Source organism: Brienomyrus brachyistius, chromosome 7, assembly GCF_023856365.1.
Source record: "Brienomyrus brachyistius isolate T26 chromosome 7, BBRACH_0.4, whole genome shotgun sequence".
Lineage (NCBI taxonomy): Eukaryota > Metazoa > Chordata > Actinopteri > Osteoglossiformes > Mormyridae > Brienomyrus > Brienomyrus brachyistius.
This window is the reverse complement of record NC_064539.1, coordinates 5,584,040-5,609,228: the sequence shown is the minus strand read 5'-3', so window position 1 is coordinate 5,609,228 and position 25,189 is coordinate 5,584,040. Positions and strand designations below refer to the sequence as shown.

General features: G+C 48.0%; 1 protein-coding gene across 6 annotated transcripts; it reads left to right on the top strand.

Annotated features, from left to right (window-relative positions):
• On the top strand, nt 1-22,510 carry LOC125746080 (nucleus accumbens-associated protein 2). Of its 6 annotated transcripts, none has more exons than XM_049019690.1 (6): nt 1-147; nt 13,644-14,530; nt 15,124-15,300; nt 16,421-16,526; nt 16,792-16,889; nt 17,040-22,510. In XM_049019690.1, the coding sequence occupies exons 2-6, from the start codon at nt 13,696-13,698 to the stop codon at nt 17,609-17,611; spliced, it is 1,788 nt and encodes a 595-aa protein (XP_048875647.1). In that variant the 5' UTR covers nt 1-147; nt 13,644-13,695; the 3' UTR covers nt 17,612-22,510. The 6 variants fall into 6 exon arrangements, with proteins under 6 accessions (XP_048875647.1, XP_048875643.1, XP_048875645.1 ...); XM_049019686.1 differs by having other exon boundaries at nt 3-250; XM_049019688.1 differs by lacking the exon at nt 1-147 and adding an exon at nt 5,302-5,422.
• The last annotated feature ends 2,679 nt before the right edge of the window (nt 22,511-25,189 follow it).

The window sequence follows — 25,189 nt, the reverse complement described above, 5'->3', positions numbered from 1 at the left end:
TGGTGAATGATGTCAGGGGGGAGCGCAGCTCGGTCGCCGTCCTTGTGAGCTGCAATCACTTCCTGGATAGGGAAAGAGAGACAGAGAGAGAGAGAAAGAGAGAGAGAGAGAGAGAGACGGCGGAGATCGGTCGGGCCGGCGAGCGAGGTGAGACAGGGGCCTGGTCGGACGCGGACCCTGCGAACTTTGCATCCGGAGAAACACCGCATCGTCCCGGTGGAGCAGATTTTATGGATGATAAATACAACGGGTATTTCCCCCACTTTATTTGCGCTAAATATTTATATTGCCAGAGGCCATGACGCATACGTTTTGCATTGTTTTTAAATATCTAAACAAAGTACGTTAGTTATTGCATTCATCTTTAATGTTATATGGAGATTAAATGTTTTCGCGATCGTATGTATAATGGCATAAGGTTTCACCCTCGTTCTGCTTATTTCGTTTGTATTTTATTTTGACTCTACGGATGGTTACGTGTCTCCCCCACAATGACATTGATTTGATAAAGGGACTTTATTTGGGACAATTGAAATGCGTTGGTTAAGGAATGCAGGTTCAGCCCATCTTTGTTGTTGGATAATAACGCCTCGTTTGCCTATTTGAAGGTCATATAAAAGTAAGGGAAATGTATTTAAATTGCGTGGCACATGTACAGATGTGGACTTTAGATATCTTACATGACTAGGTCACGTTATTTAAGCTTGACGCGGTGACATGACTATAATAACGTCGGCATCATTAACAACAGTAATAATGTAATAAGAAATGGATGCTTGCATTTTTCCAAGTTTCATTACGATACTTATGTAGCCACGTGTGACGTGACTGTGATCTGTTTAATATTGCCGATATAAGAAATTGGCACTTATGTAAAGGTAAATGATTATAAGATTAGTTCGTTTTGTTCAGACGGATTTTATAAGGTTATTTCTATAAGTTACTGTCCGGATGTGTGATTAAACTGACCCTGCTTTCCGTTATGTTAGGGAAGGTGCGTGACACGCCTACGTGGTCGTTTGCGTCCCAGTTTGTTAGGTTTGGACTGCTTAGATGTTTCCAAAACTGAAATGACAGGAAAATTAATTTTACAGTTAAAATAAAGCAAAAACGTCCACCCTGTAAGAAAAAAAGTCTCACTAGGGAGGATAAGGATTGAAGTTATGCTGCATGCATGCACTTATCTGCACAATTAATCGCAATCACAAAAGCGGACAGTTAAGAGTAATGCGCTAATATTTTTACGAAGCATTAAAGGTATTATATGTTTGTTATAGCTTTTTTGATACTCGCGACTTTTTCCTCATAAATGTAGGCTTATATGTGAGCTTTTTAAATGTACGCGCTTTTACTTGAGAGTGATTTCAATTAATGTGAAATACTTCCGCTAATTTGGTTTTGAAACAGGCTAGGCAGATATGCAAATAATATTTAAATTCTTAATATATGAAGATAATTTTGTTTTTGGTAAAATCCCATACTAATAAGGATTTTCTTGCATTTTCAGTTAATTAGCTGTCTAGCTTTAAAAATGATGGACGGGCACATTCTGGAGGGGTAGCGGAACAACAGCATCACTCTTTTCTGCAATCTGTCAAGTGCGATTATCATGACAAAATGAGTAACGCGAGTGGACTCAGTTGGTGAAAAATATCACAGCAATGGCAAATGGAAATGGGATAGTTAAAAAGTATAAATAATGAATTTTGGAAGTCTTATTGTATTGCTGTTGAACGTAGAAAATGAGGCCTAAGAGATAATCAGAACGTAAAACTGAAAAAGCTTAGATTTCGCAGAAATTAAGGTGCAGTCACGGTTTTGTTTTAACTATCCTTCACTTTTCTAAGAAGCTTTAGTAAAAAAAATGTATTAATTAGTTTATCTGTTTACCCACACTGCTTTTTACAAATTTGCTTGGAAAAAAAATAGGTTCTTGTCACTAAGTGAATTCACTCCAGCCCCTGAATGTTTTATAGACTTGCCATTTTTTTTACTTACTTTAGTATAAAATTAAGCTGTTTACCTCCCTACTAGTATACAGCTTTGTGTATGCTGTGCTCCACTGGTTCCTGTAATGGAAAGGTTCCTTTTTGGTGCCTCTTGGGGGGGGGGGGGGGGGGGGGGATGAGCGCCTGCTCCTTGTCATACTCTGTGTGCTCAGAGCCATAAATTTCTGCCTTGGCTATAATGACTTTGGTGGATGTAGCTCTGCTGGTCTAAATCCAGTGTAAAGTACAGCCGGAGACTGGTATGGTGGCTGTAAGAGCTCTGTGTTATAAAAAGGCCCCAGGAATATGTGAGAGGAACATGGAACCGATGAGCCAAGAGTAACAGCACCTTTGAGGGAAATGAAGTGTGACAGGAAGCGATTCTGCCTAAATCCATTAGGTGTTTACGTTAGAGTTTTATATATGCTGTTTCCTTGAACATATTAGCAGGCTCTTTGCTCAATTATCTCAAATGGTTTTGATTAATGTCCCCGCAGGCTTCTTGGGGAAACAGCAGCAACACGCTACCCGCCAGCGTTTCACTTGTGTTATTAGTCCGTCTGCTCCGTGAATTTTATTATCTATGGATCGCTGTCGACTGAGGCTCGTGCCTTAATTCCCTCCCTTTTGTCGCCGAGCACCTTCCCCCGCCGGCCTTTGTCTGCCGCCCTCGACAGATACAGACCTGCAGGTCTTCGGCGAGGAGGGAGGGGACCAAAGCACAGAGCGTCGGCTGGGCGGCTGGGCGGCCGCATCCACCATCCCTGCCCCACCCAGTCGGCCCGTTGATTGGTGTGTCAGACACAACATAGGAGAAGCTAGGAGGGGATGTCGCCGAGTGCTGAGTGGCAGAGGCTTGGACTTTTTTCCTTTATACGCTGCTGGAGATCTGACCGGCTCCAGAACGTTGACCCAGCTGTGGAAGGTTTTAGACATTATTTTTTCAGTCTTCAAAATTCAGTTTGGTCCGGGTGCACTCAGACTGAATACTGAAGCTCAGAACCACAATTATTTTCTTTGGGGGGGGGGGGCTGGTCCTTTGGGTCTGCAGTGGAGCAGGGAGTTGAAATACCTGCTGAGATGCCCCCCCTCTCCCCCCACCCAGTCTGAAAAAGCCAGACGCTGGGCTTTTTGTTGACTCACAGAGGACCGTCAGAGTAGAATACCTGGCTGCAGAGACTCAATACGACTGGGGTGGGGGGGGGGGGGTGCTTTGCACAGATTCGAGCTCCCCAGCTCTGCTCCATGACCCAAGCTGACTAATGTATTCCTGCCTTCTTTTCATGAAGCCCTCAGCATGTGACTAAACACAATGTACCAATTCCTGCACAGCTCGCATGTGCCTTGTGACCATTTCTTCATTTCCTTTCTCTCTCTATCTACAGCGTGTCCCTCTCTCTCCCTCGTTCCCTCCCTCCCTCTCTCCCTCACTCTTTTGTGCTGGGTGCTTGAGGTTTTGGTGAGTGCCCGCCCTGCCAAAAAAATGGGGGTGGCATCAAACCCCCTTCTACTGTTTCTCCTTCTCTTTGAAAGCATGAGGGTTTGATCAATGGGGTAGCATAGCCCCCCCCCCCCCCCCCACCACCGCATCAGGGTACAGCAGATTGCATACAGCCTGGGTACAAGATTGGGGCACAGCGGGTGTCTTTGAGCACTGTGGGACCTCTGTGTGCTGTAAGGTTTGGCCCTGGTCTCATACTGAGGGAGCAAGGCATGAAACCCAGCCAGGTCTCTGCAAGAAAGTTCTGCTGAAATCCACTTTGCAAGGAACGGCAAGTTCCAGCCTGTTAGAAGCCCCGGTTGCTATGCTCGCACAATGAGCCTACTTTTCTTTTTTGTTTGTTTAGTTCGTTTTCTTTTCTCTTTTTTTAATGTTATTGCTCAAGAGAACGTGCACTAACGTTTCACTTTCCCTCACAGTGAGCTACCCCCCGTTATAAATTTGGCATTCGGCCATCGTAAAGTTCACAGAAAGGAGGGCCTATTCGTGGAAATTCTGTGGGCCTCCCCGGTGCTGTCGTGGCACTGCCGTGCTCACTTGGTGTGTTGCGTTTGCCACGCTGCGGCCTGTCCAGGGACAATGGAGTCTCTCCTCGAGCCTTTTATCTTCGCCTTGTGCCTTTTGTGCCGCCCATCCACATGTAGTGAGAAGTCCTACTGCCTAATATCTCCGTTACATACCACAGGATTGTGCTGTGCGAACCACAGGTGGCTGATATGATCACGAGCACTACAGAGTACCGCTCACTTTATTCATTTTGCTTGGTGTTTGTTTGTAGTTTGTAGCTGGCTACCCTGCCTCTGCAAATTGTTTGTTTATTTTGTCCGTTTGTTGTGTGTTTGTTTCTGTCCGTTTTGTCTTCTGTATGTTGTTTTTATCTTGCTGACCAATATATTTTTGTTTGGGTTTTTTGTCTGGCTATATGTTTATTTTGTTGTTTGTTTGTTTGTTTGTTTTGTCTATAGCTGCCTTGCAAACCCCAGCCGTTGCTCTCCTCCCATGACAGCCTGAGCACCAGGGGCCAGGGGATTTCAAAGTGTGTGATGTGCAATGTGTGATACAGACCAGGCATGCATAATTTCCTCGTGCATCATCCTCATATTCGCTGTGGGTAGATTGAATCGGTGATATGATCAAGGGGACCAGCACAGTTCTGACACAGTTCCTGTCATAGGGGATGTGCAGACGTGTCTTTGTGTGCTCCATCCAACAGACAGCATGCCTGCTGACATGAGACCTAATTGAATCATTATGCTCCTCGCGAATTACAATGTCACACAGCAGTGTGAGCGAGATTTGCCTTTGGAAGGGACCGCAGAGCAGCCGCAGTGATGTTGAGTGGCTGTGTAAACAGGAGGTGTTTTTATTCTCCTATGTCTCCTCCACACGCATACGCGGCTATCCGTGAGGGCGCCCACGAGAGGTCTGAGCGGTTTATGGGGGGGGAAGGGGGGGGGGGGGTCTCTCTCTCTCTGTCAGCGCATACGCTTGCATGCCTGCGCATGCGTGTGCATGGGAGCAGCTCAAAGGTTCTTCAAGAACATCCTCCTTTCCGGCGACTGGTCCAAAACCTGATGCCTGAAGCACCAGATTCATCTGCTTTAGGCAGATCTGTCAAGGAGTGACTTAGGGTAAGGTTGAGTTGTGCAAGGACGCTTCCGCTTTGCTTTCCGAACAGAAATAAACACCATCTAAAAACTAAAGACAACTTTTCCTATTTGATATATCCCCCCCCCTCCCCCCGCCCACCCCCCCCCCCCCCCCCGTGTATGAAGTTTCTGGTAAACGACATTCGCTTTCGCTGGCTTAATGCCTGGATTGGTCACATGGTGTGAATGCAACGGAATGTGGGTCTTTCTGCATGCATGCGTGCGTGCGTGCGTGTGTACTTTCAACTGCAATGGAGGAAGGATGCAGCGAAAGGGTTTAAACGGTAACGTTTGATCTTAGCGGTATATATGTTTTCTGTTTAGTGAAAATGTATCGCCCTATAAAACGAACGTTGAGGAGTAAACAAAACCGTCGGAAGTTGTAAAAATCGACCGACCTAAGAATGATGTCCCAGAAACTTTGAAGTATGAAAATTATTTTTTTTACATCTTTGTTGTTTAGCAATTACGCATCATATATAAATATGCATTGTACTTTACTTTTTTTGAAATATCTGCTTATTTCTCAGATTTTTTTTTCAGCCTTTCGAGGTTCATAAAATTGTTGGGTTTTGGCTGATCTTCCCCACACCTGCCCTTGTGGCCTAGAGGTAGGGTGTCAAGCTCTTTGACAGAATTCCTGCAAAGGCATTATTATAATTATTATTGTTATTATTACTCTTTTGTTGTCATGGTTCACCAATCAGGAATGCTGGCACCTGCTGGAGGAGTAGGTGGGGCTCTCTGAAGCGAAGGCACTTCATTTAGCAGATGCACACATGAGGCAAATAGCACATTAGGAACATGCGACTGTCGAGGAGGCGACCTGGCACTAGTGTAACTAGGCTGAGCTTCTCATGAATGCCCAGGTATGCGCATAAGCCATATTGGAGAAGGAGATACATAATGCCTTTGGAGCACAGGACAGAAGGAGGAGATTCGGTGTTGGTTAGCTAAGGTTACTTGAGGTGATTGAGCTCTTCCCTCTTTGTTCTGTCACATTCTGGTCACCATTGGCAGCTAATGCAGCTTACAGGCTTTTCAGGTGGACCGTTGTGGCATTTGTGGAATTGCACCTTCTGGCTTATGTACTGTAGCACTTAATCTCGCATATTGGGTTGCATACCTGCAGATGCAGAGACAATGGCTGTTGTTTGGTATTCAGTTTACAGAAGGGATGCCTAATTGGCGGAGTGCTTGAGGAATGTCCCACGGTTCTTACTTGATATTTTAACCTGTTCCACCGGTGTCAGGGCGTTACAAACAAATGAGCATGACGTAAATGCGGAACAAAGAATGCGGCAATTTCGATATTGGTCACCCTTGTAAAATTGCAATATCTTTCGAGCTGAATTGTTAATGGGATAGTTGGCATTATGTGCATCTGGCTGGTTAGGTAGTCTATCTGCCTGTTTTCGAACTGCAAACCCACAGAAATGGGTTGTGACCCCCCCCCCAAACCCTGGGGGTGTCTCCAATCCCCAGAACAACAACACACACTTAATTTTCAGATGATCTGTATTTGCTTTAGGTTATAACAATATACGTCAGGATGTTAGTGTGCAGTTAAATGTAGGTATTATATAACTGGGTGCATTACATGGATATGACGTCAAATCGCATAAAGAAAAGACGAAAACAATTCTTGAATAACTTCTAAAATGTTAAAATCAAAATGTCAATCTCAGAACAACCTCTGATTTATAGGCAATAACACACACTCTGAATAATCTGTAAAAACAGCATTCGCTTTTTGTGAATTTAACTTTTTGGAGGCCAAAGGGTAACTTTAAATTGGATTCTGCGTAATCGGCAGTTGTGAGCTGCTATCAGTGGGTAATCACCCGTTTATCGAGGCCATGCACAGAAGCACGCATGCACGCGCCAACAGAAAGGAAGATGCAAAAAAAAATAAACAAGAAAGAGAAGTGGTGAACATCTGCTCTGTAAATCGCTGGCCACTGCCTAGGCCTCACTGCTAAAATGTACTTATTGCCTTTATTGACAGGTATTAAGTCTTAATTTCTTATTTGGGGAGATGATATTTTTCTTCTTTTTGTCGTGTCGGAACATATGATGTACAGTAACCTACCGCTGCCTCATTTCTCCTCTGACATGTCCCACCCCAGGGCTACCTGCTCTGTGCCCTATTTTCTGTAGCGTGGACAGGAAGGACAGCCGTCAGCTGATGGACAGGCTTTGCTAAGCTGCCCTCCCTGGGTCTGTTTGTGGTGTTGCAGGGGGGACTTCCAGATGTATACCACCTACGCCGGTCCAGTCTTGCACCTTAACCCAGGTTTTTTGTGGGGGAAGACCCCCCTCAGAGCTACATTCTGATAAACCAATGAAACATTTAACTGGCTTTGTGAGCGGCACCTTCACATTACCTGCTCAATGCCTTCTGTAAGACGGGGGGGGGGGGAATGTGTCGTTTATCTTTTCGGCGAAATCATCATATTTTCCAAGAGTCACTCTCGATCACTTTCAGGGTGCTGAGGAATCATTTTCGACATTGACGAGTGTGGGGGTTTCCCACTTGACCTGTGTTAAGCTTCGTGACACTGTTTCAGGGGGGGTGGGTGAAGGGATAAAAGGCTTTGATTGATGTAAAACTTTTGGGGGATTTTCAGCGACTCTAGAGCTTAGTTTGCCAGATAGCACCTTCGTTTTCCCCGTTACCTTGGAGTCTGCGGGTCCCCCCCCCCCCCCCCGTCACTCAGTACAGCTGCTTGTAGTGTGGCGCTGAGGCTGCTGAATCCCTGGCGGGCCGTATCTGTCAGCCCGGCGGATCACGGCAGGTCCGGATCACGGCGGCCATGCCAGTGTAATGAAGCCCATCGTGTCACCGGCTGCCTCGTCCCCTTCTCAAGTTTCTCCCTGTCTTCAATCCCCCGCCCCTTGAGGTGTCACGTCATTGGTCGGTGAGGTCCGCTGGTCTGTGAGTTCCCGCCTCCTTCGCCCTTATTTGTTTGTTTTATAGTGTAACTTTCTGAGATTTAGTTATAGCTTGCAGACCATGGGGGAGGTAAGGCCGGGCCCGTCGCTGTGCGGGGTTCATTTCGAAGGATTGCTTCGGTTTGAGGACAGAGGTTTGTGGAAGCCACTGAATGCTATATGTGTCTTTTTTAAACAGAAGGAGGTCTGCACCTCTGCATTTAACTATCGCATAGGGGGTCATTTCTCATTCGTGCAGGGTTCGTCTCTCCATACATGTCTGGCTGCCTTTCTCTCTCTTCCTCTCTCTCTCTCTGTCTGTCTGTCTCTCTCTCTCTCTCCTTCTGAACTGCTGACTCATTGAAGTTTTGGGCGGTTCTGGCTTGGAAGCAGAACACTGCAGCTGTCTCTGTTTTACCGGGATTGAGTCGCTGCAGCCCCCCTCTGTAAAGATCCACCCCCCCACCCCCCCACCCCACACCTAGACCCACTGCTGGGGCAGGGTGAGCCAGAAACTGTCTTCCCAGTCGCTGCTGGACTGGGACAGGCCAGATAGGTGTAGCGGAGTTAGGCATGGTGTAGTGTGTGTGTGTGTGTGTGTGGGGGGGGGGGGGGGGCGTTGGATCTCGTGCCTGTTCTGTCCCGTTTTTGGCGCTACGTTTCCCGAAACGTGCCCACGTTGCGGATTCGGCACCCGGCTGACCTGCCGTTCTGGGCAGCGGCAAAAGTGGCTTTAAAAGAACAAAAAAAGACGCGGCGAGGTCAGAAACACGGTCTTGGGAAACCGGTCTAAGAAAAGCAGCCTGTGAAATGAACAGAGTAATTTAATACAAGCTGCCTGGATCCAGAAACCAAAGTGCCATTGGACGGCTCGGCATGGCGGCCGTCCAGCTTTTCGTCTTGGCTGCGTGTAAACGCCCCATTTAAGCCTCGCTCTCCTCACAGAACACGCTGGCGTCCTGCTCGGACTGGCCTGCTTTCGGATCGTTCATCCGTCCTCTTTTTTTGCTTACTCCTCGTTAGTTTTCACCATAAACTTACCCCAACCCATCAGCTTGTTTCCAGATGGGGGGGATGGTGTTGTGAGGGCCGCCCCCCCACCACCACCCCCAAAATGCTATTTATCTATTTATCCATAGGCCAGGGATCGACTGACAATGTGCTTTTGGCGTCGAGCACTTCGCTGCCTCTCCTCGCTCCGTCTCCGTGAGTGAAAATATTTCAGGATTGGGGGGGAGGGGTTGTTTGCTCACAGGGAGTGTTGTCTCATATCTGGGCATATTTCCACCCCCCGCCCATTTCTCCTTGGGCTACTTTAATCTTTTTTATATATATAAAATAAAAACTGAGGGGGGCATGCAATGTTACCCAAGCAGAGCAGCGGGGGGAGCGACAGCTAGCAGGGGCGAGCGGTCCCACCATGCCCCCATGATGGGGTCTCTCCTTCAGCTGTAGTTTACCAGTCATCCTATCATCCTTTTTTTTTTACTTCCCCGTCTGGAGATGCTTGTCCTGCCGACAAGGGCAAAAATATCAAGTCCTGAGCGACAGCTAGACAACGGCATGGGGCTCTCCCAGCCGATCAGGATGCTGCTCACCTTGGGCTGGTGGTTTTTTATTTTTTTTTGGGTGGGGGGGGGGGGGGGCGCAATTTCACCCAGCGGCCCAGTCTCTGGGGGGAGGGGGGCGTGAAACAAATCTCTCGTCTTTGAGTGCTGGTGTGGCTTTTTGGTTTGCGGTCGGGCCTTGGACGACGACCTTCTCTGACCTTCGCTAGATCTGTGCTCACTTCAGAGCTGGGTATTAGTGCACTGCCGGGGAGGGGTCTGTGATGTTAAAATATTAATACAAAAGCACTTTTCCCCAAAACCTGCACAAAATCTGCCCATATTTGTGTGCCACTGTTCCATGCAGTATAAAATATCAGTGAGTGAAAAATTCTATTACATGAGGATGTATATAAGTGGATGTGTGTATTTTTGAAGCCTGTTTTTTTGTTGCCAGGAAAAGAACGCATTTTCAAATATTGTCATAGTGTCCCAGGAGATAATATGTACTGCAGTGGGATAAATTCCTGATTTCCATACTGGAAGCTGATTGGCTGAGGCCTGAAGCACAGAGGAGTAGGGAGTACAGCAGACTTAGCACATATCTGAGCGAGAAGAGGGTCACTCCCTCACCGGTGCAGGGAAAGTGTGCGGTCTAACCATGAGAGCAGCTTGGCTCTTTCATTCAGATCCATCCTCATTCCTCTTGCTGACGAACATCTAAAACCTTCTATAAGCACCGGGCCATTCTGGGTAGCCTGTGGACATCAGGACTGCTTTGAGTAGAATCTAGAAACTTCTTAAAAAGAGCTGGCTAGATGGACGATACCTCGCATGACGGTTAAGGGCACAGAAGGCTGCTGGTTCAAGGCCCAGGAGATGCTGAGCCGTAGTGTCCTTGAAGGACCTTAACCTGATCTACTCAAGCAAATCCTTCCCTCCCCCCTAAGCTGCTAAAATGAAGTTTTCTTTGAGACGTTTTTCTTTAATTAGGTGCAGTCCTGTTCCTGCCCAACATGCAGTGTTGCGAGTCATGGCAGGTGGGTGGGGAAGTCACATCTGTGACTCGGCCCTGTGAGCCACAGCCCATGCGCGGGGTGCCGCTCTGCGCTGCAGTCTCAGAGGTGCACCGTCAGCCGTTGCAAGGTGGCAGACGCCGGGCTCTGATTGGCAGGCCTGTTGCCAGGCGAGCCTGCCGCCTCAACGTGGACGGAATGTGTTGTCTGTCCTCTCAGACATGAGTGCAGCTGCAGGATCTGAATATTTATAAAGGACATTTGCTCAGTGTTTATGTAACAAACACATTGCGTCGCATGCAAGATTTCCAGACGTTTGAAAGTGGCGCCTGACAGTGCATTTATTGCGATGTCTGATGAAGCTTTGAACAATTTTAAATTAAATAATTTTTTTTTTACTTTCTAAATCGGAAATTCACCAGAACTGAATGGCGAAGAAAAACAGAGAGAACCTACGGACTGCCTACCATCTCAGAGAGACTCTGTTTCCATGTAATGGGTCCAGGTTCCAGGTGCTGCAGGAGAACTATTTGCAGGAACTGTGCATGAAGTAAACAACATTATTATTATTATTATTATTATATGTGTATATAAATACTACATGTGTGCCTGCGTACATATTAATACATATTTGCTTATCTGAGATTTTCAGAGTGTATATTTAGCGCGGGGCGATGTCTAACCGCGTGTTCCAGACTTCTGCCTGGCACAGCCGTGCACCCCTCCCCAGCAGGACTGCTGCAATGCAGCGTCGTGCATCATTTGGCAGCAAGACAGAAAGCTGAGGAAAGTGGTCTGAAGTGGGGGGTGGCGCCACTTCTCAGTGCTCTAGGCTTATTCCGGCGATCCGAGTTGGCTGAGGGTTCCAGACGGAGCGGAGTTCCGGTGAGCCTCGAGGCGTTAGTCTGGAAATACCGGGCATAGCTCGCCGGATACCCGACACTCGGAGCGGAGCTGTTCTCCCTAACGCGATTAAATGGAAATCTATCTATCGACACACCTGCTTACCTTTGTTTAGGCTACCTCTGCTGCGGCTACAGCAGAGCAGGCATCCTGGAAACGGTGATCAGAACGTCCGACGTGCCTCAGTTACTCCGTTTCGTGCCGCTGCAGATTTCCTGTACCATACTAGTGGACATTTAATGGCCGGGGGGGGGGGGGGGGGGGTCATACATTTGTATGCAAAGCCTGGAAGGAAAGGAAAAAGAGGGCCAGGTGTCAGTCTCATTAATTACAGACGGCCCTATTTGGGACGGGATGCACACAGCGGCTACACTGGCTGGGCTGTGAGGGACAAACACACACGGCGGCTGCACTGGCTGGGCTGTGAGGGACAAACACATACGGCGGCTGCACTGGCTGGACTGTGAGGGACAAACACACACGGCTGCACTGGCTGGGCTGTGAGGGACAAACACAGCGGCTGCACTGGCTGGACTGTGAGGGACAAACACAGCGGCTGCACTGGCTGGACTGTGAGGGACAAACACACACAGCGGCTGCACTGGCTGGGCTGTGAGGGACAAACACACACAGCTGCACTGGCTGGGCTGTGAGGGACAAACACACACAGCGGCTGCACTGGCTGGGCTGTGAGGGACAAACACACACAGCGGCTGCACTGGCTGGGCTGTGAGGGACAAACACACACAGCTGCACTGGCTGGGCTGTGAGGGACAAACACACACAGCGGCTGCACTGGCTGGGCTGTGAGGGACAAACACACACGGCTGCACTGGCTGGACTGTGAGGGACAAACACACACGTTGATGGAGCTCTTCCTGAGAGCTGACTGTCAGACACTCGGTACGGCGAGCTTGCGGGGTCCGTGCCCCCCCCCCCATCCATCCCCTGACCTCTCCTAACCCTTACTACCCCCCTCTCTGTTGCGTTCGTCTTGCACTCTCACTACCTATGCCCCTGTGAGGAAGTCGCTTTGCACTTTGTCCTTAACCGACTTCCCTCCCCCCCACTTACACACATCTCCCCGCCCCCCCCCCCTTTTCAGCTGTGTGTCTGTAACCGCAGCTGTTTTTTTTTTCTACCCATCCTTCGTTCACTTGCTCCCTTCCTCCCTCCCTCGTTCTGCGACATATAAATGCAGCAGTGATTGGGCTCCAAGCCTCCCGCCCTTCTTTCATCTACGACACACAGACTTCTCTCCTTCTCTCTCCCACTCTCTCTCTCTCTCCCTCACCAGCTGCAGCACTTGTTGAATTTTGCCTATGGCGGGGGGGGAGGGTGGGGTGGTGGGTGGTAGTGTGGGAGGAGGGGGGTGGGAGAGAGGGAGAAAGAGGGAAGGTGGTTCGGTCGGCTGTTTCGTTCAACTCCAGTGGCGTTCAGGATGCGCCGCTACTTTCGGCCACTTCGAGGACCAGTACGGTACAGGTCAGATCCCCTGGTGGGTGGGGAAGGGTGGGGGGAGGGAGGAGGGGCAGAGGTTGTGCGCAGGATGGGGGGGGGTGATGGAGATATCTGGATTCTTGGAAACCCTCCGCAGACTTGCTCAATGGTGAAATTTGCGATTGCGAGTGATAAAGACAGTCGCATTTAGGGCAGGAAAATATGCAAATGTAATTGTGCTTGGTACAGTGAATAAGGAGCGGTTGGCATCTTCACTGGGGCTCAGTTTTCTGCGGCTGTGGGGGGGGGGGATTGGTAGCTGCCGCATGTAACACGTGACTTTTTTTTAGGGCCCCCACCGTGTGCTTTACCGGCCGGTCGCCTGTCTATCCCGGGCGGTCCTGACTCTAGTCACGTTCCCGGGCTTGTCGGGCATGTGCCGTCATGAATTCCAGTTGTTTTTATGGGATTTCCCTTATATAACGTGGAGGAAAAAAGATAACTGATTGTGGTGCATTTCTTTCAGAACTTTAATGAATTCCTTACTAATGGTTCTCGATGCTGTACCCGGCAAAGGATCATCTAAAAGAAAGAATTTGCAAAAATTTTGCAGCCTAACCTTATTGGCTCCTGCCCTTCTCACGCCCCGCCCCTTCCCTGTGCAGCGGTTGGTCCTTGAGCTGGCCGTGTTTCCTGTGAAGCCCCAAAGTCACCGCCATGTCCCAGCTGCTGCATGTGGAGATCCCCAACTTCGGCAGCACGGTGCTGGGCTGCTTAAATGAGCAGCGGCTGCAGGGCCAGCACTGCGACGTGTCCATCGTGGTGAAGGGGCACGCCTTCAAGGCGCACCGCGCCGTTCTGGCCGCCAGCAGCCTCTACTTCCGCGACCTCTTCAGCGGCAGCTCCAAGGCGCAGTTCGAGCTGCCGTCGTCGGTGGCGCCCGCCTGCTTCCAGCAGCTGCTGTCCTTCTGCTACACGGGCAAGCTGACCATGGCGGCCAGCGAGCAGCTCGTGATCATGTACACGGCAGGCTACCTCCAGATCCAGCACATCGTGGAGAAGGGTATGGACCTGGTGTTCAAGGCTAACTCCCCGCACTGTGACTCGCAGACAGCAGCCGCCGAGGACCCGGGTTCCGAGCCGCAGAGTCCCAGCAACAATGCCACGCCCACTGGCGCGCTGGGGCCCCCGCCCGCATGGTCGCCCGCCACCACGGGTGCACGCCGCATCAAGCTGGAAGGGAGTGAAACCACACTTAGCCAGCAGGGGCTGGGTGGCGGCAAAGGGGTACGGCTCACGCGGGGTCCTTCCATCTTCTACAGTTCTGCGGGAGTTGCAGGGGGCGGGGCCACCGCCGCCATCTTTTCAGGGGCGCAGCCCTACCCCCTGACCGCAGGCGAGCGCTGCAGTCCAGGGGCCTCCAGCCTGCCCGCCACTGACAGCCCCACCTCCTACCAGAACGAGGACGAGGAGTTCGAGGAAGAGCCATACGATGGCATGACAGAGGAGGGTTACGGGCAGATCTACAGCCGAACAGCCAACCATTACGGCAGTAAATATCACCGGGCACCCTGACATCATCCATCTACCATCCAACCATTCATCAATGCATTCATCAATCCATCTAACATCCATCCAACCATTCATCAGTCCACTCATCCAAATATTTCTCCATCCATTCGCCCATCCAACCATTCATCCAAACAGCCATCCATTCATCATCCATTCATCCAACCCTTCATCCATCCATTCATCAATTCATTATTCCACCCATCAATCTTCCATAACCATTTGTCCAGTGCAAGTACCGCATGTGTCCATCAAAGGACACACACACTACACACATCACATGCACCATATGTGGCTTAAGTTTGTCTTTCAGTCACTTACCAGAAACCACTTAAAAGAAAAATCTGGCCAGCATTTCTGAAGGCTCAGGTCTGCGTGTTAGGCTCATTCCAGCATCGCTCACGTCCTGTAGGTTTGTCAGCTGTGGTGTTTAGCTTGTCTCTTCTGATCCTGGCCCTCCTGTGTTTTCCTGTATTTTTTTCTGTACTCTGTCAGCTTTCCTGTTTTTTTTTTTCCTTTTGTTAACTGACCCAGACTCACATCTCCCTTAATCCCCCCCCCCCCCCCCCCCCCCAGTCCAGGAGAAGCCGGATGTGGCCGGCATGGCAGTGTCCCTGGAGGGCCGCTCCTGCGTGCTGATTCGCCGGGACCAGGTGGCACTCCCCGCGAGCCTCGTCAGCCAGATCGGATACCGCTGCCACCCCAAGCTCTACACTGAGGGCGACCCGGGAGAGAAGCTGGAGCTGGTGGCAGGTGAGCTGGGGGGGGGGGGGGGCAGGCCATGTGGCACAGTGTGCCAAGTTCGACCCCCCACTGTTCCGGGAAACAGCTGTCTGACACACTTCACAGAGATGTGGCAACACAGTGACAGCCAGATGTGGTTTGGAGGGGGTAGGTTTGCTGCTGTAAACACATTACACATCTTTTCACTGCAGCTGCTGATATTAAAAGTTTCTGTGAACATCCTATGGTGGATTATAGAGCAAAAAAACAGTGAGCGGCGTCTCTCTGTAACCATGCGGCCCGGCTTCCTCGGAGAGACTGGACTGGAGCGCGGTCAGGCGCCGAAGCCTTTCCACTGTCAGCGCACTGTAAGCAGTGCAGGCCAGACCCAACGGGTTCTGCGTTGCAAGCCTGGGCCTCAGTTCTGCGTTGAGAGGTGCAGAAGTATATCAGCTGCAAGAATATAGAAATAGTTAGTGATGGATGGATGGATGGAGTTTATTTATTACAATAATAATAATAATAAGGACACTTTATTGACCCCTGTGGGTAAATTCTCTTCTTGGCTACCCCAGCTTGCTTTCCATGACCCACAGAGATCAAGCTTGGCAGCGAAGGGCAGCTACCCGCAGTGGTACCCATGGAGCTGGGGGTTAAGTGCCTTACTCAAGGGCCCACAGGCATCAGGCATATGATTATTCTACTGAAACCAGGCTCGAACCGGCGGCCTTCCAATCACAGGCAACACTACGTTGGCCCAACATAGAGAAATCAGTTTTTGTTTGATGGAAGTTTTACTTACACAAAAATGTTTTGAGGGCAGAATGAAAAGTGATTGCTTCAGAAAGATAACCAATCAGATTATAGAGGAGGTGGGTCCAACAATTAGATGTCTTAGTCCCGCCTCGTCTAGTTGCTTGAACCCACCTCCTCTACAATCTGATTGGTTATCTTTCTGAAGCAATCATTTTTCATTCTGCCCTCAAAACATTGTTGTGCGAGTAAAACTCCCAGGAACCAGGTTTTGACTACATTCGAGACTGAGGCAGCAACACAAGTCAGTGTTTTGGTGCTTGATGTGGTGCCCAGAGACTGTGCTTCCTGAGTCAGTGCTTCCTGAGTCAGTGTTTCCTGGTGCCTCTCCCTGCAGGTACAGGAGTCTTCATGACCCGAGGGCAGCTGATGAACTGCCACCTGTGTGCCGGCATCAAGCACAAGGTGCTGCTTCGCCGCCTGCTGGCTACCTTCTTTGACAGGTAAATGGTGTTGGGCGTATTGCAGTACTGACCCCGCCACGTGCAGTGTGGCCAGGCCTACATAGATTTAGGCAACCTCTGTGTAATTATTTTGGACTGGTAATGCTTTTGGTCTAAAATTGGCTGTAAAGTAGGTTAAAAATCGCTATTTGTGCGGATGAGAACAGCTCCCTTAAATTGCATTTTATGCATGTGGAAAAGCACTGTATTGTATAAGACTAACAGACTGTTGATGTGTTCACTGCCCTCTGGTGGCCGATTCTAGGAACACACTGGCTAATAGCTGTGGGACAGGTATCCGCTCGTCCACCAGTGACCCCAGCAGGAAGCCTCTGGACAGCCGTGTGCTTAATGCTGTCAAACGTGAGTTTCATTTGTAAGGTCCGCCTCTGCTGATGTGAGAGTCAGCTGAAGGAAACCACAAAAACAAAGAAAATCTAGACAGGTCACAGGGTGTGGTCACCATGGCGAGTAACCATCAGCTCTGAATTGCCTCCCCTCCCTCCCATACAGTGTACTGTCAGAACTTCGCCCCCAACTTTAAAGAGAGTGAGATGAATGTGATTGCGGCGGACATGTGCACCAACGCGCGGCGCGTCAGAAAGCGCTGGCTTCCCAAGATCAAGTCCATGCTGCCCGACGGGATGGAGGTGTATCGGGTGGGGGCCGCTGCTGTGGGCCTAGGGCTGGCGCTGGGCAGTGCTCAGGTGGGCCTGCCTCTGCCCTACGAGTCCGACTTCAAGCCACTATCAGGCCTGGCCTTCGAGCGTGAGCTCTACGCCGACCGCAAGGAAGCGCTCAGAACTCACCTGCAGCTGGGGGCAGGCAGCCCTGGCACCGAGGCTGCCGCCACCCCGGGGGCGGAGCCTGAACTGGGCGGGCCCCAGGTCGGGGAGGAGGAGCCGGAGGAGGCGGTGGAGGAGGAAGAAGAGGAGGAGGAACCCCTTTTGGAGAATTCAGAGACGACGGCGGCAGCACCTTTTGGTCCCAGGAATGAGTTGGCGGGAGGTGGCAAGTCTCCCACACCCAAGGGACAGCAAGTAGAGGAGTTTGAGGAGGGGGTGCTGCGAATAAATGGCCAGTGACACATCACCCCACCCCACCCCCTTCAGAGCTTTATATACAAGAACACATACACACACGCACACACACACACAGTTTCGCAGGGCAGACATAGGCATTGCTAGACAGGGCATGCATTGATTCAGCACTACTGATAAAGGGAAGCTCATTATCTCATCGTTAAGAAAAAGCGCACCTGTCAGTTTCAGTAACGTATACATGACTGACGCCGCCTGATTGGTACTTTTAACCGGCCCAAATTTAAAACTAGGAAACCATGGAATAAGTACTAATTTGCGAGAGCTCGTGGTATATCAAGTTGTTTTTTTCAACGAAAGAAAATGAAACACATCGGTGACCCGGGAATTTAAAGTCAATGTTCAACATAAAGAGGCTATATTTTTCTATAGCGATGAGGGAAAAAGTGGGGTCTATTTTTTGTGCGATTAATACTAGAAATCCGATTGAATGTTAAAATATGAGCTAATAGGCGGATTATTCCACGAGATATCTTACACATCTAAACAACCCAAACTAAGGGAGGAAAAAGAACGAATCGAACTTTCTTGGGTATTTTTAACAGCAATGTGTAATTGCTAAAAAGTAAAGTGGAAGCGATTGAAACCCCCGGAAAGAATCGGGCTTCCTAAGGCTGACAGGGTAACGCATTGCCTGTGTTTTCCCGGCGGCGAGCCCACACCTGCACGGACGCTTCTCCCGATGCCTGCAGATGCACGGCCTGCACAAAGGACGGCGCCCCCTGCAGGTAGCCCACGGAGAAGGGCGCGTGCCATCGCGGTGCCCCGGCGCACGCACCAACCGCTTGCATGCCCAACGAATAGAGAAGTAAAGCAACCAAGCCGCTACGGCATCCGCAAAAAAACAGAAACAACTAAAGCGCTTCTGCTGCCTGAAGACGTATCATTAAGAGTCTTAGAACAGATGTTTTTTTTCCCCAAAAACCTTGGATCCGACGGGGGTGAATTAAGGATATGGGGGGCATGGGGAATATTGTTACTGTGTCACTGGGGTGCAGCGCTGGTTGGTTGGAGTCTCACCTACTGCATCCACGCCGGAGGCTCAAGAATCTATGCCAACTTTTGTTATTGTATTAAATGGGAAACAGACAGCCGCAATGTAACTTCTGCTAGCTTTTCGCATTTGCACTCGAAGATGGCGTGATGTTTGATGGGGATCAATAAGACAACTCTTTGGGACATGAGCACCGGCAATGTTTTGCCTACTTTCCTCTTAACCCGGCTTCTTGGGATGGATATATATATATATTTCTTTGGATGGGGCATCAGTAATAAGGAGGCGCGCTGCATTCGTACGTTTGTCGCCTTTTTTATTTGTGTCCCACGACGATGTATAAAAAGATCTTGAAATAGTAGGAGAAGGAATGGTCCTTATTTTAAGCCTAACGTTACATGTTTGGGAAGCCCACAACAAAGAGCCAGATATTTCTAAATCGGCGAGACATTTCATAACGTCCGAAAATACGTAGAAACTTAAATAGAAATTAATAGAAAAATATTTTAAATCACCTTGTTCCGAATTTGAAAAGCACGTATGCTATTTAAAGTTTTGGTAAATGTGTGCCATAACAGACTAAGCGCCTGTTTTATACTATTTAAAATATATTTCCGATTTTTTTCTGATTGGGAACTAGCCTATAGAGAGTCCTGTTTCTGTGAAATGGAGTGGCAGGGTTTTAATTGCACTAAAAGCATCAGAAACTGTTTACAGGAATCGTGATTTTTTTTTTTTTTAGAGAGGTGTTTGCAGTCTGAGGTTTGTTAGCCTGAGAACAATCAGAAGAGCCCATACTCATTAAGAGTTCTGGTTTCTGAGTGGTTACGGGAACAGTGATGGTTTGGAAAGGATGGAAGAATGGACCTCTCCCTCCCTTCTAAATGAAGCCATTTGCAGTTATGGGGTCTGTGTGGCAGCCTTGAAATGGCTGCCAAGTGTCTTCCGTTGTTAAAAAGCACCGGCCCTCGATGTCCTGAACCTTCAGTGAGTGGCTATATCAGCCCTGCTGTATTTTTACCCAGATAGTTAAATATTTTGCACTTTCTGCTTTGCATAACAGTCCTGCAGTCCGCTCCAGCCCAGATGTGGAAGGTAATCTGCACGCAGTGTTATTTTAAAGGGGAGGCTCTGTCGGGGCAGGTTCTGTGTACTGTGTAGTTACCTGTTGTCTGGAATGGGAGGCCGCACTCCCCTTTAACGCTGACTCGAGTTTTCATATTGTGATGAGCCTGGTGGTATCGCCTTTGTGTTCTTTTTTTTTTACTGTAGCATGGTTTTGAGAAAGTGCAAGGCTGAGTAAGAAAGTGCCTTATATTTTTTGGATTTTGAATCTGCTTGTGGGAAGATCTGTTCTCCACAATATCCAATTGCTGCCATTCCGCCCTTTTTAAACAAAATCCAAAAGACGCGTTTTAGGCCTAAACTCGTATAAGATGAAATGACACTTCTAATTACAAGAAAGGCCTGCTTTCAGCACGTAAAGAGGCCTGTCTGTGTTCTTAAAACATCCTATTCAGCAGTGCAAAAAGAATGCACTTTCAACACCTTGATTTAATGCCAACCCAATGAAACAAAACCACAGAAGTTAATTATGTATTTTATTTTTCAGATGGGCAAACTCATATAGGTCAATGTAGGAGATAGATCTCTGGGGGTTAAAACAGACATATTAGTGGTTTGGTGGATCAAATTGCTTTCAAAAACAGAAAGATAACAGAATCCTGGTTTAATGTATCATTTCAATGACGTGTCGTGGTTGTGCTGACGAGCATGTCTTCTTTATTTAAGTCTTATGTCATAATGTTGAGTGGTGGGGGAGGGCGTTGACAAAAAAAGACAGACCAAATTTTATTTGCACTTACATCAAGGAGCGATGGACACTAAAGCACTAGTGGAGTAACCATCCCCAAACAAGGTCACTCTTAGTTAATTCTGGAGGTTGCCTTTCTTTTTCGGGCCTTTTAAGCCTGCAAATTGATTTGTGTGCCTTTTCTGCATTGTTTTGCTTGTTTTTTCTAAACTTTTAATTAATAGTAGGCAGTAGTGAACTAAAAAGTTTTTTTTTTATTTGCTACGGTGTCTTTTATGAAAACTTCAGTCTGATGATTGAAAAGTCGATGATGTTGCACTAGAATTTAAGAATAGATATGTGAATGTTGGCGCTGAACGGGGGTCGACGATTTTTTTTACCCGCATCGTTCCCTTTCTATAACGTCTTCAGAGTTGTGAGGTTTTAAACAGGGTTTAAATGTATAAAAATGTTGTTTTCACCAAAATGAGACCACTGTGTTTTTGCAGAGAACGGCACTAACATACCTGTCATAGAGTGAAGGTTTTGAGTGTTGGAAAGAACAGGTGAAACGTGTGTAATTTTTGTAAAAGCGGACGTACTTATGTAAATGTGCCTGGTACAACCCAGGCTGAAGCCCTTTGTCAGTCACGGGGGAAGAGCAAACGTAACGTGATGCTTCCTTGGCTCGTTGTTATGGGAAACCCCTCAGGACACAGCAATACCAAATCGCTTTTAATGATCTTGTTATTCCTGGATGGGGAATTCAGAGTCCGTCTCACTGGGCTTTTCAGGCAGTGATGCTGACGTGTGTTATCACATTGTATGTGTGTATATTTTGCTGTCTGAGAATGGATGTGATCGCCGTCGCACGGTGCTGTTGGCTCGGAATTTGTTTTGTGCCGCCAAGCGCTCAACCGTCCACTGCAAGCCAGTTCAATGATAAATTTTTCACGCCATCGAGCATCGGCCCATTTTGGCAATGCATCGTACGCAGACTACAGACGTCATCCGGCGTAATTTCACCCACTGAACCAGCTGCGTTTAGGCTGGTTGGTTGGACCTCAGTGTCCACTAGGCTGAAATGTGTGGCACCATCCACCATTGTGTGCTGTAATGCAGACGGCCTTTGCATGCTGAATCTGGGGGGGGGGGGGGGGGGGGCGGAGTGAGGACAGTCCCAGGGAACAGCCTTCAAAGTCACATGGTCAAGAGCATGGACAAATAGGAGATGAGCCTTTAAGCGTTATACAGGAAGGCTGTTCCTGCCACAGGAATGCTTTGCTAAGCCCAAGCTTCATGTCAAACACCTGTGGCACCCAGTTCCAGCCTTTCCTGGTCCTCCTCAGTTTTCTATAAACTTTTTTTTTTGGTCATCAGTTTATCATCATCTGCTTGAGTCTGTGAACAATGATAAGGAGGTCTGCACTGTAGAGACTGATTTACTCAAATTTAATTATTATTGTTATTTGTGCTTGACTGATGCTTTTGCACAGTGAAACTTATGGTTTTACCCATTTATGCAGCTGGATATTTTACTGGAGTACAACAAAAAAATAAATAAATAAATCTTGGGCTCTTGGCAGTCTAGCAGCTTTTGGTTTAAGATGCCTGTGTCCCGAACTACCATACTGGCAGCTGTCCTAGGTGACCAGATGAGCAGACCCCTGGGAACAGAAGAGAGAGTCTTTGTAGTTCATACTTTGTGAGCCTCGCGGTCCAGGAGGACCAGAGACACATTTGCTCAGCTTTGCGGCCCCGCAACATCCAGGAAGACGGAAGTTCCGGTATTTGCGATGGCTGGTGGCAGGAGGAGAGCGAACTCTTTACAAAGAACGACAGCTTTACAAAATAAATGCGCCTTTTAACGCAAGCAAAAAAAAAAAAAAGCAAGACGCCACTGTTGATGTTATAGAATATCTGTTTCTTTTACTCCAATATTTGGGATGTTTCTCTCTACTTCAGTTATCAGAGAGTAAATAACCAAACCTTGTCTAATTTAGTTATGGGTGACATTGTGTAGTTTCAGTACCTGTTCATTTTTTTTCCAAACGCAATACTGATGAATTTGCTCTCTCTAATAAAACTCATCATTTCAGTATCTGTCTCCCTGTCATTCTTTAGATTTTCAACTTTACTTTGACAGGGATAGTGTGTCCGGGCTGCGGGTAGCGACGGGCAGGCTGGCAGGTAGGAGGCAGGGAAGGAGGACGCTGGCAGCCAAAAGACGGGGTAACGGGGAATTTATTAAGGCTACGGACTGGACAGAGCTACACAACCAAACCAACATCAATGACGGACAACAGGCAGGGCAAGACGTGGACTCAAATAGACGAGACTGGGCGAAAATAATCGGACACAGCTGGGCAAGATTGGGGAAGCACACGTGGATAATCAGGGGGCGTGGCACACACGAGGATCGGACGAGACGGGCATGACAGTGTCACGATCGCTGAACGCGGATAAGGCGAACGGGTAGGCGAGCAGACAGGAAGCAGGCAGACAGGCAAATACGGGGCAAAACTAGGGGTTTAATCAAGGGACTGGGAGAGGGAAACATCGGACGCCAACTAACATCAATGACAGACATGGGGAACAGGTCAGACCAGGACTTAAATACACAGAGACTAATCAAAGTAAGCAGACAAAGCTGGAGACGATCAGGAAAGAACACGTGGGTAATCAGGGGGGCGTGGCACACACGAGGAGCGGACGGGCCGGGCATCACACATAGAGTAAGAGAATATGAATATTGTTGTACTTATTTACATTCAGAACTTTCTAAACAGTTCACATCCAGTCAGTAGGAGTAAAATGAAGCGTTAGAAAAGAAAGAAAAGCATAATGTGAAAACGGCAAGAAATATTCATATGCTTGTGACATATATACCAAATGTATTGTTTTACCACTTTCATTACTGAACTTTATAAACATATTTCAGTTAAAGTGCCATGGCTATTTCATATAGCTGTATATGCAAAAGTTTGGGACAATGTGAACACAGCATCTGCACTGAAACTTAAACGACACATTTCAGCTGTCTTTAATGTACAGCTGTGGCACATGTAATAGTTTGGGCAATCTTCCAGTCAGTACTTTGTATCACCCTCTTTGGCAGAAATTTGAGCCTACAGACTTTCCCTGTACCCTAATAAGAATCTTTCCCTGTTTTAGGATTTTTTTCCTATTTCTTGCAGAATGCTTAAAATTTAGAAATACTCTTAGGTCATCTTGCATTTACTGCACATTTGATTCACCCACAAATTTTCAATAATATTCAATTCTGGGGACTTTCAAAGGCATCTCAAATCCTTAATCATTTTTCCTTTAAATGGTCCTGGGTGATCCCTGTGATGGGTTGAACTTGGGCTGTTCCCTGCCTTGCACCCGTAGCCTCTGGGATAGACTCCAAACCCCCTGCGACCCTGAATGGGATAAGCGGTTTCAGAAAATGGACGGATGGTTCTGAGAGATTTCAAGGTATGTTATGGATAATTTTCTTATGCAACCCCACAGCACAAGATTCCCACCCCCATGCTAAATAGCAGGAAGGGTGTTATTTTTTTCCGAAATGCTTCTCCATCTCTACCAAACATACGTTTGGTGACCGTAGCCAAGGAGTTCAGTTCTGACACACATCACGCCACACCACTTGGCTTATTTAAATGTTCCTTTCAGACGTTACCTTTTATGATAAGATCATGATTGATGCAGTGCTTTGGGGACTTTGCTTTTTCTTCATGAGCAGTTTCTGAGTAGTTCTTTCTGAGATGTTTCTCAGTCGGGGGCGGCGTGGTGGTGCAGTGGTTAGCACTGTTGCCTCACACCTCTGGGACCTGGGTTCGAGTCTCCGCCTGGGTCACATGTGTGTGGAGTTTGCATGTTCTCCTCATGTCGTCATGGGGTTTCCTCTGGGTACTCCGGTTTCCCCCCACGGACCAAAAACATGCTGAGGCTAATTGGCGTCGCTAAATTGCCCGAAGGTGTGCATGTGTGAGTGAATGGGGTGTGAGTGTGCCCTGCGATGGCCTGGCCCCCCATCCTGGGTTGTTCCCAGCCTCATGCCCATTGCTTCCGGGATAGGCTCCGGACCCCCCGCGACCCAGTAGGATAAGCGGTTTGGAAAATGGATGGATGGATGTTTCTCAGTCTTCCAGATCTCGTGTCGACTTCAACAATTCCGGCTTAACATCCATTTGTTAGTATTTCAGGCATCACCTTTTTAATCACCCTCATTTTACTTGTAACTTTATATTATATTATATTTTAATTTTTATATATAAAATGTATTTTTTAGATTGCGTGTTTAATGAAGTCATGGCATTGCCTACATCGAAAGAAATTTCTTGTACTTTTTGTACTCGACGAATAAAGATGAATCTGATACCAAAAATGTAGCATTTAGATATGTGTTCATATGATTCCCTTGATTTGTAGGAGTCAATTATTATTTTGTCATCTTTAGAAAGCTGCTTCATGGAACACACATTTGTGAAGCGCAGCATCATGAGTCGTTTGATGACAAATTTATCACGCTCTGGAATTGTAATTACCTGATTATGGGATAAAGGATTAGTTGTCATTCTTGACAAACCATAGCACAAGAACAAAATGCACCCTTTACATTTAACCTATATCACGGAGCAGCTAATTCAGCGTCCGGGGAGCAGTATTTGAGGGCATTACCTTGCTGGTCAGGAATTCAAACCACCAATCGACGAATTACAAGTGCAAATTCCTAACCATTAGGCCACCAGTGCCACCCTAAGGAATCAGT